General features: G+C 44.3%; 1 protein-coding gene across 1 annotated transcript; it reads right to left on the bottom strand.

Moving 5' to 3' along the window:
* Nucleotides 1-11,325: 11,325 nt before the first annotated feature.
* On the bottom strand, nucleotides 11,326-13,099 carry LOC118365917 (uncharacterized). The gene is made up of 5 exons (XM_052491703.1): nucleotides 12,463-13,099; nucleotides 12,166-12,237; nucleotides 11,889-12,002; nucleotides 11,667-11,791; nucleotides 11,326-11,492 (listed from the first exon to the last, which is right to left on the bottom strand). Exons 1-5 carry the CDS (start codon nucleotides 12,613-12,615, stop codon nucleotides 11,333-11,335), a joined length of 624 nt encoding a protein of 207 aa, XP_052347663.1. The 5' UTR covers nucleotides 12,616-13,099; the 3' UTR covers nucleotides 11,326-11,332.
* Nucleotides 13,100-15,303: the final 2,204 nt, after the last annotated feature.

Below are 15,303 nucleotides of genomic sequence, written 5' to 3'. Positions count from 1 at the left end.
TCTTTGAGTTGCCTTGTGTCCTCTCTTTTTCTAATATATGGTTAATCAGTTTTTGGCACCCTATTTAAAAAAAGAAAATGTTTTAACCTTTAACTAGGTAAGTCAGTTAATTAATTAAGAGCAAATTCCTATTTACAACGATGGCCTACTCCGGCCAAACCTTAACCCGGACGACCCTGGGCCAATTGTGTGCCCCCTATGGGACTCCGAATCATGGCCGGTTATGAAAGAACCTGGTTTGATTCCAGGTTTGTGTAGTGATGCCTCTAGCACTGAGATGCAGTGCCTTAGACCGCTGCCCCACTCAGGAGCCTATTCTCTATATAGTCAACTACTTTTGACCAGGGCCCATTGGGCTCTGCTCAAAAGTAATGCACTATGTAGGGAATAGGGTGTAATTTCAGACACACTATAAGAAATTACCTCAAGTAGAGAGATTGGGCTTGTTTATTTTATGTCCCTGGACAAAGTATCAAAGTGGCAGCACAGAACCAGTTTAGCTCTGGCTACGTTCCAATTCTCTTCAACATCGTCCTTCCTTCTTTGCCTCCTATTTCCTCATCTCATAAATCATGTGAATGGGCTTGATTGGTGACAGCAGCATAGGAGGGAACCTAATGTAGAGGTCATGTGAGAGATTGAAGATTTGCTTTATCTCAATTGTTTTCTGTTTAGCCCTCTGCATTGTAAAGACATTTAAATGGGTGGTTGTGGGAAAGTGCACTAAGATGCCTATGATACCTGGAAAATACTCTGGTCTCCTTAAAGTGGAACAACGGCAAATTTAGGAAAAAGGTTTAGGTACTTTAACAAGTCTGACTCAGTGTGCACCTCTCACTCAGGGAGGGCGAGGTAGAGCTAGAGTGCCTTCAGAAAGTATTCATACTCCTTGACTTATTCCACATTTTGTTGTGTTACAGCCTGAATTCAAAATGTATTAAATACAGTTTTAGTAAAACTTTACTTGACACCCTTAACAATGTCATATGTCATAACTGCAGACATAACTTGTCATAATCTGTCATAACACTGTCATGACCCACATATTTACACTTGTTGTGACACATATTGCATTATTTTATGGCTGGTTATGACAGATACATGTCAAAACCAACATCTATTCAAATGATTTTTTTTCCCTGCCAGAAGTATCTTTCCTTTGAAATGTTGTTAAAACAAATCACCTACGCTGAATACAACAGGTGTAGTGAAATGATTACTTACAAGACTTTAACCAACTATGCTTTTAGAAGATTTAAGAAAAATAAGTGTTAGGTAAGTAAAAAAATACATGAGTAAATAATTGAAAATAAAAGTAACAAATAATTAAACATTCGCGAGGCTATATACAGGGGGTACCGGTACAGAGTCAATGTGCGGTCGAGGTAATTGAGGTAATATGTGCATGTAGGTAGAGTTAGCATAGATAATAAACAGAGAGTAGCAGCAGCGTAAAAGAGCGGTCTGGGTAGCCCTTTGATTAGTTGTACAGGAGCCTTATGGCTTTGGGGTAGAAGCTTTTAATTTTTAAAAATTAAGAAGACTTTTGGACCTAGACTTGGCGCTCCGGTACCATTTGCCGTAGCAGAAAGAAAAGCCTATGACTAGCGTGGCTGGAGTCTTTTACAATTTTTAGGGCCTTCCTCTGACACTGCCTGGTATAGAGGTCCTGGATGGCAGGAAGCTTGGCCCCAGTGATGTACTGGGCCATACGCACTATCCTCTGTGGTCGGAGGCAGAGCAGTTGCCATACCAGGCACACCAGGCAGTGATGCAACCAGGCTCTCAATTGTGCAGCTGTTAGAGCCTTTTGAGGATCTGAGGACCCATACCAAATCTTTTCAGTCTCCTGAGGGGGATAAGGTTTTGTCGTGCCCTCTTCACAACTGTCTTGGTCTGCATGGACCATGATAGTTTTTTGTGTGATGTGGACACCAAGGAACGTGAAGCTCTCAACGTTCTCCACTGCAGCCCTGTCGATGAGAATGGGGGCGTGCTCGGTCCTCCTATTCCTTGTAGTCCACAATCATCTCCTTTTGTCTTGTTTACATTTTATTTTTTTAAATGTATTTATTGAATATTCCAAATATACTATATACTTGCAGTGAAGCCGCTCAACAACTACATCATACCAGTCATCCAACAGATTCCCATTCAGAGCGACACACAGAAGCATCCAGGGTCACCAGGCCAAAAAACATGAACATGAACCCTCCAAGATCCCCCACAATGCACCAACAACTAAGACAATGAACTAAAAAGGAAAGGACAGAAGAAAACAACGACAATGCAAAGAATATATATAATACATTTCAAACAAAGGACATCAAGGACAACTAAAATCATAACAGCAATGCCAACTGTATATGTTTGTGTGCATGTCTGCCACTATTATGTGTATGTGTGTGTGTTCTTGTATGTGTTTATTTGAATGAGAGCGTGTGTGTGTATTAATGTGTACTGTCAAACGGTGGGTGTAGCTGGTGCATGGAAGCAAAGCACTTTACTGAGGGAATTACTAGAACAGATGCAACCGCGTCACAAAAACAAATGTCCACAGAACAAGTGAGGCAGCACAAAGTACAACAACCAAGTACAAAGTACTGGCTGCTACAAAGCACGGGTACAAAACCAAACCCGGCGTAAACGAGCTGGAAGCGTGCCAATCTTGACAATAAACAATACCCCCACACAGACATGGAGTGAACAGAGGGCTAAATACACATAGTAATTATGAGATGTAAACCAGGTGTGCAGGAAAACAAGACAAAACAAATGGAAAATGAAAGGTGGAGCGGCGATGGCTAGAAGACCGGTGACGTCGACCGTGGAACGTCGCCCGAACAAGGAGAGAGACCGACTTCGGCGGAAGTCGTGACACGTACAAACACCTGCATTTATTGTTTCCTCTATCCTAAAGCTTTTTTTTATGTATTGAAAATTAAATACAGTCCATGCAATTTATTATTATTACTTGTTAAGCAGATGTTTACTCTTGAACTTGTTTAGGCTTGCCATAACAAAGGGGTTGAAAACTTATTGACTCAAGACATTTCATCTTTTCATTTTTTATTAATAAAAGAAACATGTCTCAAAACACAATTCCACTTTGACATTATGGAGTATTGTGTGTCGGCCAGTGACACAGCATCTAAATTGAATTTTTTTTATTTATTCAGGCTCTAAACTCAACAAAATGTGGAATAATTAAAAGGCGTGTGAAAAATGTCTGATACTGTATGTAAATGAGATATTTCTGTATTTCATTTGTTTCAATTTCTAAAAAGATGTTTTCACTTCGTCATGGGGTTTTGTGTGTAGATGGTTATGATTTAAAAACATATATTTAATACATTTTGAATTCAGGCTGTAGCACAACAAAATGTGGAATTTGTTAAGGGCTACAAATACTTTCAGATAGCACTGTACTTCACAAGGTTATTCACAAATGACAATAATTTACAAATGACGCAAGAGATTTAGTTTGCATGACAGGGCCAAATTGCCTTTCTCAAGCGAGCAAGAGAATGTGATAGAGTGTGGCTGGTATGGCATTTTGTCAGCAGGTGATTGTCAAGAAAATAACTGCCGGTTTCATGGTAATTGACCGTTAAATTACATAAACACATTTAGCATCTCCTGGCTTCCATGCATAGCCTACAAGCCACTGATGACTTGTAGGCTATGCGTCTTCCTACACACATTTGGAACCTCTACATTTTTAAAAGTCTAATAAATCCAAAGCCTACACCATCACAATACATCCATTATTTATTTTAGACAAGTCTAAAGAACCATGATATGAAAAAAAAGTGTAGTCTTGAGTTGTACTTGCTATTTGTTTAGATTTCCGTGGCATAATCTTTGAAAATCATTTTATAGTATGAAGAATAAAATTGTACATAGCTGAATAAAATAACAAATACATCCAGCTATTCTGTGTTGAGCGGTTAACAATGAAACAGGTATTCCTATATGCGTAATTTAGAGTTATTGTCACGACGATTGTCAAGACGTCACCGGTCTTCTAGCCATCATTGATCCATTTTTCATTTTCAATTGGTTTTGTCTTGTCTTCCTACACACCTGGTTTCAATCCCATTCATTACATGTTGTGTATTTAACCATCTGTTTCCCATCATGTCTTTGTCAGAGATTGTTTCTCGTTTCAGTTTCGTGTTGTTTGTATTTGGTGCACGACAGGTCCTCATACCCAATTTGTTTAATTTGATTTTATGGTTTTGGAGTTATGTTTTGTTTTATTAAATTACTCCATTTACCAAGTTTATTCTCCTGCGCATGACTATCCTGCCACCTATACACACATTTGTGACAGAATCTCTGACCACCAATGAAGTCAGCAGGAGAAGGTACCCCGACCATGGAAGTGGAGGAGCGCGTCATGGAACATACGGCGATGATTTCCAAACTGAGCGTCGCCATGGGTCGCGTTGTCCAGAATATGGACCGCTGGGAGACACAGGGAGTTTTCCCAGCGCCTCCACCAGCACAACCGGGGTCTCCCCTGAACGCCCCTTTCCCACCTGAACCTAACAGGATCCAGCTATCCATGCCACAGGGATACGACGGAGATGCTGCTGGCTGCCAGGGTTTCCTTCTTAAACTAAGCCTGTACCTGGCCATGGTCCACCCAGCTCATCGGACCGTGAGAGGAGTTTCGCCCTCATTTCATGCCTCACCGGGAAAGCCCTGGAGTGGGCCAGCGCTGTGTGTGGAGGGGGAGATGCAGCGTTGGATGATTTTGAGGAGTTCACCCACTGTTTCCGGACAGTATTCGACCACCCATCTGATGGCAGAGCGGTGGGTGAGCGCCTCTACCTCATGAGGCAGGAGAAGAGGAGCGCCCAGTAGTTTGCCCTGGAGTTTAGGACCGTGGCTGCCGGAGCTGGATGGAGCAACCCTTAATCGACCATTACTACTGTAGTCTACGTGAGGATGTCCGTCAGCCTCTGCTGGCTTGCAGAGACACCACTCTCACGTTCGACCAGCTGGTGGACCTGTCCATCCGGCTGGACAACCTGCTGGCTACTCGCGGACGTTCAGATCAGGGTCTGGTTGTTCCATCCTCCCGCACACCCTCTCCGATACCTATGGAGCTGGGAGGTGCGGTGCACAGGGAGAACGGGGGGGGTTCCCGCTCGTGCACCATATGTGGCCACAGAGGCCACACTGTTGGTCGGTGCCGGGTTGGTTCCTCTGGGTATCGAGGCGACAGGTAGGGCACTCTGGCGGCACACCAGGTGAGTAGGCACCATTCTCATCCAGAGCCCTCTGTTGCACATATGTTTCTCTGTTACCTTTCCTGAATTTTCCCCGCGTTCTCAGCATAAGGCGTTAGTAGATTCAGGCGCGGCTGGGAATTTCATTAATAAACGATTAGCTCATAGTTTAGGGATTCCCATTGTTCCTGTAAATATGCCTTTCCCCGTTCATGCCTTAGATAGTCGACCATTAGGGTCAGGGTTTATCAGGGAGGTCACCGCTCCTTTGAGTATGGTAACACAGGGAAAAGATGAGTCTTTTTCTTATTGATTCTCTTGCGTATTCTGTGGTGCTGGGCCTACCCTGGTTAGCTTGTTACCAGGGTAGCATTACCCTACTGTTTGGTGGCCACAGAGGGATCTAACGGGGTGGTCGCGAGAGTGTTCAGGTAGGTGTTTAGGGTTTTCATTTGGTGCTACTACGGTGGCAAGTCCAGACCAGGTTTCCACCGTCCACATCCCCCAGAATATGCCGATTTGGCTCTCGCCTTCTATAAAAATGTGACTCAATTACCACCCCATCAACGGGGGGATTGTGCGATAGATCTCCTGGTAGATGTTGCACTTCCCAGGAGTCACGTGTATCCCCTGTCGCAAACGGAGACGGTGGCTATGGAGACATATGTCTCTGAATCCCTACGTCAGGGTACATTCAGCCCTCCATTTCTCCCGTCTCCTCGAGTTTCTTTTTTGTGAAGAAGGATGGAGGTTTGCTCCCGTGCATTGATTATCGAGGTCTCAATAAAATCACAGTGAGGTATCGTTACCCGCTACCTCTTATCGCTATGGCGATTGAGTCAATGCACGGGGGGCGCGCTTCTTCACTAAACTGGATCTCAGGAGTGCGTACAATCCGGTGCGTATTAAGGGAGACGAGTGGTAGACAGCATTTAGTACCACCTCAGGGCATTATGAGTACCTAGTCATGCAGTATGGGTTGATGACTGCTCCATCAGTCTTCCAATCATTTGTGGACGAGATTTTCAGAGACATGCACGGGCAGGGTGTAGTGGTGTATATCCACGACATTCTGATATACTCCAATACACGCGCCGAGCATGTGTCCCTGGTGCGCAAAGTGCTTGGTCGCCTGTTGGAGCATGACCTGTACGTCAAGGCTGAGACATGCTTGTTCTTCCAACAGTCCGTCTCCTTCCTGGGGCATCGGATGTTGGCTGGGCTAAACACCCTTTTCTCATCTGGACTGACCATCATAATCTGGAGTACATCCGGGAGGCGAGGATACTGAATCCTCGCCAGGCAAGGTGGGCCATGTTTTTCACCCGTTTTGTGTTTACCCTCTCTTACAGATCAGGCTCCCAGAATGTGAAGGCAGACGCACTGTCCCGGCTGTATGACACAGAGGAGCGGTCCATGGATCCCACTCCCATACTCCCAGCCTCTTGTTTGGTGGCGCCGGTAGTGTTGGAGCTGGACGCGGACATTGAGCGGGCGTCACGTGCAGAGCCCTCTCCCCCTCAGTGTCCAGCTGGGCGTCTGTACGTTTCATCTGCTGTTCGCGACCGACTGATCTATTGGGTCCACAGGTCACCCTCCTCTGGTCATCCTGGGATAGGTTGGACAGTGCGCTGTCTTGATGGGGGGTACTGGTGGCCCACTTTAGCTAAGGACATGAGGATTTATGTTTCCTCCTGCTCAGTGTGTGCCCAGAGCAAGGCTCCTAGACACCTGTCCTGTTGGTAGATTTCTTCACTGATCTTCCACCTTCAAAAGGTAACACCACGATCCTGGTCGTTGTGGATAGTTTTTCTAAGTCCTGTCGTCTCCTCCCTTTGCCCGGTCTCCCTACGGCCTTATAAACTGCGGAGGCTCTGTTTACATACATCTTCCGGCACTATGGGGTGCCTGAGGATATAGTGTCTGATCAGGGTCCCCAGTTCATGTCAAGGGTCTGGAAGGTGTGCATGGAGGTGGGGGTCTCGTCAGCCTTACCTCAGGTTTTCACCCCAAGAGTAATGGGCAGGTGGAGAGTTAACCAGGATGTGGGTTTCTGCGGTCTTATTGCCAGGACCGGCCAGAGGAGTAGGAAATTTGTGCCCTGGGCAGAGATGGCCCAGAACTCACTAAGCCACTCCTCTACTAACCTTTCTCCCTTTCAATGTGTATTAGGGTATCAGCCAGTTCTGTCTCCATGGCATCAGAGTCGGACCAAGGCTGCTGGGGTGGACAATTGGTTCCGTTGCGCGGAGGAAACCTGGGAGGCCGTCCAACTTCAGAAAGAAAGTTGGCGCAGCCAGAAAGTTGGCGCAGACCGTCACCGCAGTGATGCCTCTGTGTTCGGGACAGTCGTCTCCTTGAAAGTCGTTATTGATTATATATAGAATGATTGAATAATGTTGATCACTGGCAACAGCTGCAGTGTTGCTCATCGAATTGACCTCCTTATCATGGAATAGGCTACATGTGGGAAAGTTTATAAAGACAAAGGGCGGACAATTGGAATTATTTGATTTGGATGGATGGTTGACATGACAGGAAACAGGAAACAGGAAACTTTATAGCCTACTGCACAATATATTCCACAATTCAAACAAAATACACCAGCGGCACCATTTAGGAGATAAAGGTTGTAAGCACAGTATTTCTGATCAAAACGACAATTATCTTCTGATGTATTTGTGTGGCTACAATGTCATCTTTAGAGCACAGCATTTTCTGCTTGGTTTCCAGAGCATTGAAAGAAAGAAATGAAACTAGGCTACTATCAAGGTCTGATGATGCTTCCGACATTATGGTAAAAGGATTGTTGTGTTGGGTGATGTCCTAAAGTCTGATGTATTTTGATAACTGCCAGTGACAGTATTTGTGCTTATGAGGACTTCCCTTGTGCGTGTGTAGTTTTATGTGCAGTAAACCCAAGGGTTGCTGTTTCCTCCTTGGTTGGCAGAGATCTCAGAAAAATGTAAAATTGTGAAGCTGTGACCCAAATGTATCACATAAATGTGAGTCTAGAACACAGAACATACACTGAGTGTACAAAACATTAAGAACACCTTCTTAATATTGAGTTGCAACCCCCCTCCCCTCTTTTGCCCCAAGAACAGCCTTAATTTTCGGGCGTGAACTCTACAAGGTGTCGAAAGCACTCCACAGGGATGCTGGCCGATGTTGACTCCAATGCTTCTGGAGGGAAAAGAAATGCACAGCTGTTTAGGCGAGGTGCTGGCTACCAGAGTAGAACACCTGTTTAGGAGAGGTGCTGGCTAGCGGAGTAGAACACCTGTTTAGGAGAGGTGCTGGCTACCAGAGTAGAACACCTGTTTAGGAGAGGTGCTGGCTAGCGGAGTAGAACACCTGTTTAGGAGAGGTGCTGGCTACCAGAGTAGAACACCTGTTTAGGAGAGGTGCTGACTAACAGAGTAGAACACCTATTTAGGAGAGGTGCGGACTACCAGAGTAACACACCTGTTTAGGAGAGGTGCTGGCTAGCGGAGTAGAACACATGTTTAGGAGAGGTGCTGGCTACCAGAGTAGCACACCTGTTTAGGAGAGGTGCTGGCTATCAGAGTAACACACCTGTTTAGGAGAGGTGCTGGCTACCAGAATAGAACACCTGTTTAGGAGAGGTGCTGGCTGGCGGAACAGAACACCTGTTTAGGAGAGGTGCTGGTTACCAGAGTAGAACACCTGTTTAGGAGAGGTGCTGGCTAGCGGAATAGAACACCTGTTTAGGCGAGGTGCTGGCTAGTGGAGTAGAACACCTGTTTAGGAGAGGTGCTGGCTAGCAGAGTAGAACACCTGTTTAGCAAAATCAAAGTAATCACAAGAATGGCTTCAGATCAAAGTCTACGTTGAGACCGAAGGGAGCAAGGGTCTTTAAATTAAAGATCTTGTTTTAACAATAAATTGTCGAGGTCACCCCCTCTCCTAGGGAGGTTGAAATCGAGTGGTTTGCTTCCATAAAGTGGGCCGCAACTGGGTACGTCGAGTTTTTGGACCTAATGGTGCTACGATGCTCCAAGATTCGTACTTTTAATTCATGCTTCATTTTACCCACATTATTTTTACCACATGGATGAGATATAGGATAATGAACTGCATTAGTGGAGCACGTCATAGCACCTTTGATTGGGATCTGTTTCCCTGTTTAGGTGTATTTGAAGGATCTACATTTGTAAGTTCCATTGTATTGAGCATTCAAAGATCAGATGACAGTATCGGTAATGTGTTTTCGGACCCTCCCACGGTCGTATTCTCACGGGGTAGAAATCTCAGAGATCAATTGGGAAATTCTGATTTACCATCCCAAGATACATGGTAATGGTATTACCCTTGTAGTTTCCATCCGGTAGAGGTGCAAATAGACGTTGTTACCGATACTGTCATCGGATCGTTGAATGTGCCAATGTTTGAACTATTCCCTTAGTTTGTTCAGAGCACTTTGAACAGCAGGTAGAACGCAAGAATGATTCTTTTTGCGTGACTGTCCTTGAAAGAGATCATGTCTCGATTTGTTTTGGATATTCTTAATGGCAGCATTAATTATTAGGGCTCCCGAGTGGTGCAGCAGTCTAAGGCACTGCATGTCAGTGCAAGTGGTGTCACTGCAGTCCCTGGTTCAAATCCAGGCTGCATCACATCTGGCTGTGGCTGGGAGTCCAATAGGGTGGTGCACAACTGGTCGGGGTAGGCTGTCATTGTAAATAAGTATTTGTTCTTAGTTGACCTGCCTAGTTAAAATAAAAAAATTGTATCCCCTCTACTTTAATTTTCTTTGCGTCTCAGCCATATTTCTGTCGAAGTCTGATTGTTTTTAGCAAATTCTTTTGATTTGACAGAATTGGTCATAGGACAAACTGTTTTTCAAGGGAAGCGGGTGACAACTAGCAGCCCTCAACAAACTGTTACGATCAGTAGGTTTCCTGTAAAGATCAGTGTATAGAACATTATCCTCACACAAAATCAAAAGATCAAGGAAACTGATTTGACGTGTGTCAGATTGCATAGTAAATTTCAGGTGCTCAGAACAAGAGTTAAGCACGGAAAGCCTGGAGCTGTTTTGCATCACCCCTCCATAGAACAAAAATATCATCAATGTACCGTTTCCAAATAGTGATGTTCGACAAGAAAACATTTTCGAGAGGATTGAGAATTGACTGTTTCTCCATGAAACTGTTGAGCATAAAAAAACTGCAGCTTTGTAGTTCTTGACACAAACTGGTGCACCTGGCACCTACTACCATACCCTGTTCAAAAGCACGTACATATTTTTTGTCTTGCCCATGCACCCTCTGAATGGCACACATACACAATCCATGTCTCAATTGTCTCAAGGCTTGTGACATCAATAAGGGATCATAGCTTTCACCAGGATTCGTCATGGAAAGAGCAGGTGTTCTTAGTGTTTTGTATACACAGTGTATATTTCTCTCAAAACTGGAGGTCACAAATGTAGCCAAGTTCAAACTAACATGCCTCCAGTGTTTGTAGTTGCATTCCTCCTTCTCACCCTTGTATCCTGCATCCCTCCTGCCAAAGATATCTCATGTCGTATGACCTTGGCATTCAGATATTGAAACGTTTTTTTTCAGCTAGCTATCAGTTGATATTCAAATATTCATCAAATATTTCAAAATATAGATTCACCTGGTCAGATATGTCATGGGAAGAGCAGGTGTCCTTAATGTTTTGTACACTGAGTGTATATGCCTTATCTCACAATCAATTGGGGTTCCCAAATTTAGTACGTTGTGAAAGAGACCCTGGTCTCAATGGTGACTCCCTGTTTAAATAAAGATCAAATAAAAATTTGAAATGTTCGCTGTGACCGAACGTTTTCTTTCAGAGAACCTTGTGATTTAGCTCTACCTCGCTCTCCCTGAGTGAGAGAGGTGCACACTGTGACAGGCAGTCTAACTGAGTCAGACAGGTTTAGGTACTTTAACAAATGTCCCCTTTAAAGCTGCTGTCATAAACACACACATCAAATGATAGTCGAAAACATTCACACACGCAGGTTGAACAAACCTTCTACACAAATGTCAGATTCTCTCACTCTCTCACACACACTCACACACTGACCTCTCCTCTCAGGGTGTGGAATGTAGGGCAGGGTGTGTGATGTTGGGCAGGGTGGTGTGGGTGGGGATAGTGGGATCAGCCCTAACATTTGACTTCTGGGCCTTCTGGGCTTTGACACCCCTTTGCTCCTGGTACCGCTCAGCATAACCCTTACACACTGCCCGGCATCTGGTTACACACACACAGAGAGACACACATTAACACACACACACACACACACACACACACACACACACACACACACACACACACACACACACACACACACACACACACACACACACACACACACACACACACACTAAATAACACACACTAACACATTTCTTATTTGTTACTCACGTCTTCCTGCGAGGTAGAAGTGCTCCAGGGGCAGGACCTATGTGCTGCGGCTCAGTCTGGGTGCTCTCTGCTGGGTCTCGGCCAACTTGCTGTGGGGGTCCGTCCTGGATAGGGGGCAGCACTACCTGAGGAGGGAAGAGGGGCAGGTGTGTTACAGAGAGGACAAGTTAAAGGCCGGTGTGCATGTTTGCTATGCCATACTGTAAAGAGCATTGTTCTCACCTGAATTCTCATTGGTGGATGTGGACCAGTCATTTCCTGGTAAGGTGTAGCCTTGTAAACATCCTTCTCAGTTATTCCATATCCCTGCCTCTGCCCCTGGCCACATTGTTGGCCCTGGGATAACATAACAAGTTGCTTGTCATATAAAACCTTTCACATATACATACTAATCAGAGCTGTCCTATTGCTTTTATAGAGATCTCACTCTGCAATATTTACAAGGATTCAGCTCCCCACATTTAAAGCGAGCATGTAGTTTGGCGGTTTTTAAACTCACATTGAGGCCACTCTCAGGGGAGCAGCCACAGCAGTACAGGACAGGGTGCCAGGGGTAACCCATCGTTGGGTCCTACAGAAAACAAACAACAGGTAAGGTTTCCTACCTACACACACAGGCCTTAGTTTATCCTTTACAGGATATCCTTGCTTTAGTCTAATAGTGTGAGATTTCTTGTACTGATAGAGAGTTATAAAAGGCAAGTCGGGGTGTTTGTAAGCATGGCGTTTGTGTACATACAGTCAATTATAAAGGGCATTGGAGATTAGAGGGTAGTGAAGTGTTTACTCTACTCACAGGCATGTTGTTGTATCTGCAGGGATAGGGCACAGGGTGGTGGTTGGCCCCACCCCAGGCACCATGCATGGACAGACCAGAGTTACTACTGCTGTTAGTGTGGGGAGAGCTAGAGATCACCCTGCCATGGAGAAGAAGAAGCCAGACAACCATTGCTCTGAAGTGATGTTTGTTCTACGTTGTTGTATCTTTATGATGGTACACTTTTAGTGCTACGGTATCTAGAACCTGAAAGGGTTATTTGGCTGTTACCACAGGAGAACTCTTTGAATAAGAAGTTTAGTTCCAAGTAGAACCATTTTGAGTTTCACGTAGAACCCTTAACACAGACTGTTCTACGTGGAACCAAAAAGGGTTCTACCCAGAACCAAAAAGGGTTCGACCAGGAACCAAAAAGGGTTATCCTATGGGGACAGCCGAAGAACCCTTTTGGAACCCTTTTTCAAAGAGTGAAAATAGCCTACCTCTCCAGATCTTCTAGTTTTCTCAGCAGGCGGTTGTTCTCATTGAAAAGTTGTGCTCTCTGCTGATTAAAACTCTCCTGGCTGTCCAACAGAGCCAGCTTATCTCGCCTAAAGAGGCACACAACACACTCACACCCTAACTCCGTGTAGCATGTCGTTGTGTGTTCTGGACTCACTCTGTCTTGTCAATTTGTGTTTTGTGTTCTAGACTCACTGTAGCTTGTAATTCTGTGTTCTAGATGGGTTCTAGACTGTTGCCACAGTAACAGGTTCTAGACTAACTGTAGCTTGTGGCTCTATGTTATATGGTCTAAACTCACTATAGCTTGTTGTTCTATGTTCTAAATTCACTGTTGCTTGACATTCTATTTTCTGTGTTCTAGATGCACTGGAGCTGTCGTTCTACACTGAGTGTACAAAACATTAAGAATACCTGTTCTTTCCATGACATGCAGTGCATTCGGAAAGTATTCGGACCCCTTGACTTTTTCCACATTTTGCTACGTTACAGCCTTATTCTAAAATGGATTAAATAAAACAAATTCCACAACTATATACACACACAATACCCCATAATGACGAAGTGTAAACATGTTTTTGGAAATGTCTTAAAATGTATTAAAAATAAAAAACAGATACCTTATTTACATAGGAATTCAGTCCCTTTGCTATGAGACTCGAATTTGAGCTCAGTTGCATCCTGTTTCACTTGATTATCCTTGAGATGTTTCTACAGCTTTATTGGAGTCCAGCTGTGGTAAATTCAATTGATTGGACATGATTTGGAAAGGCACACACCTGTCTATATAAGGTCCCACAGTTGACAGTGTATGTCAGAGCAAAAACCAAGCCATGAGGTCGAAGGAATTGTACGTAGTACTACGTAGAACCACAGGATTTTTGAAGAAGTTTGGAACCACCAAGACTCTTCCTAGAGCTGGCCTCCCGGCCAACTGAGCAATCGGGGGAGAAGGGCCTTGGTCAGGCAGGTTGACCAAGAACCTGATGGTCAATCTCACAAAAAAGTTAACTTGGAAAGACCATGGTAACACTGCAAAAAGACTAGAAATCATGGTGAATAACAATTAACACAGGATGCAGTCGAAATAGCAATAGCCTTCAATTCCTTCTTTATTGACTCTGTCAGGGTACTGACACAGAACTCCTCCACTGGTTTCTTGGGGTCAGTGCTAGTAAATGACGCTCAACCTGTCTTCATCATAAGGGAGGTTTCTGAGTCAAAGGTGAATAGCTCACTGAAGAACTCTAAAGCCAAAGATGTGTTTGGGCTGGACTCTATCTTTCTTAAAAACTACAAAGAGTCACTCATTGGCCCCATTACTAAGGTCATCAACACATCTATTGGTCTCTGGGTGTTTCCAGGGGTACGGAAGTCGGCCATAATAACGGCCATCTTTCAATCAGGCGACCCTGCTGACGTGAGTAACTACAGGCCCATTAGTAGAGAAACCTGTGCTTTCAAAGCATGTTGAAAAGTGTGTAGCAGAACAACTGATTGCCCACCTCAACAACAGCCCCTTCACATTACACTCCATGCAGTTTGGCTTCAGAGCGAAACACTCCACAGAAACGGCCAACCACTTTCTTCTGGAAAATGTGAAGTCCAAGATGGACAAAGGGGGCATTGTTGGGGCTGTGTTTCTGGACCTAAGGAAGGCTTTTGATACTGTTAACCATGAGATTCTCATCACAAAATTGTCCAAGTTCAACTTTTCCCCCGATGCCTTGAGATGGATGAAATCATACCTTGAAGGCAGAACTCTGTGTGTCAGAGTGAGCAATGAGCTGTTGCCTACTCTTAGCTATGATGTGGGCGTGCCCCAAGGGTCAATACTGGGGCCCCTCCTGTTCAGCCTGTACATTAAAGATTTGCCTTCTGTCTGTACTGGGTCTGAAGTTCAAATGTATGCAGATGATATAGTATATATGTGCATGCAAAGAGCAAACAACAAGCTGCACAAGAACTCTCTAATGTAATGGCTAAGTTACAAAGTGGATAAGTGACTCGTGTTTGCATCTCAATGTGAAAAAAACTGTTTGCATGTTCTTCACAAAGAGGGCAACAGATGCTACTGAGGCAGATGTCTATGTGTCAGGGGAAATTTTAAGTACCTTGGCATCATAGTTGATTCCAACCTCTCTTTTAAAAAGCATGTGAAAAAGGTAATTCAAATAACCAAATTCAACCTAGCTAATTTCCGATTTATACGAAATTGTTTGACTACAGAGGTAGCAAAACTGTACTTCAAATCTATGATACTCCCCCACTTAAAATACTGCTTGACTAGTTGGGCCCAAGCTTGCTGTACAACATTAAAATCTATTCAGTCTGTCTACAAACAGGCTCTTAAAGTGC

Source organism: Oncorhynchus keta, chromosome 33 (assembly GCF_023373465.1).
Source record: "Oncorhynchus keta strain PuntledgeMale-10-30-2019 chromosome 33, Oket_V2, whole genome shotgun sequence".
NCBI classification, from domain to species: Eukaryota; Metazoa; Chordata; class Actinopteri; order Salmoniformes; family Salmonidae; genus Oncorhynchus; species Oncorhynchus keta.
The sequence above is the reverse complement of the archived record's forward strand: the minus strand, read 5'-3'. Positions and strand labels throughout refer to the sequence as shown.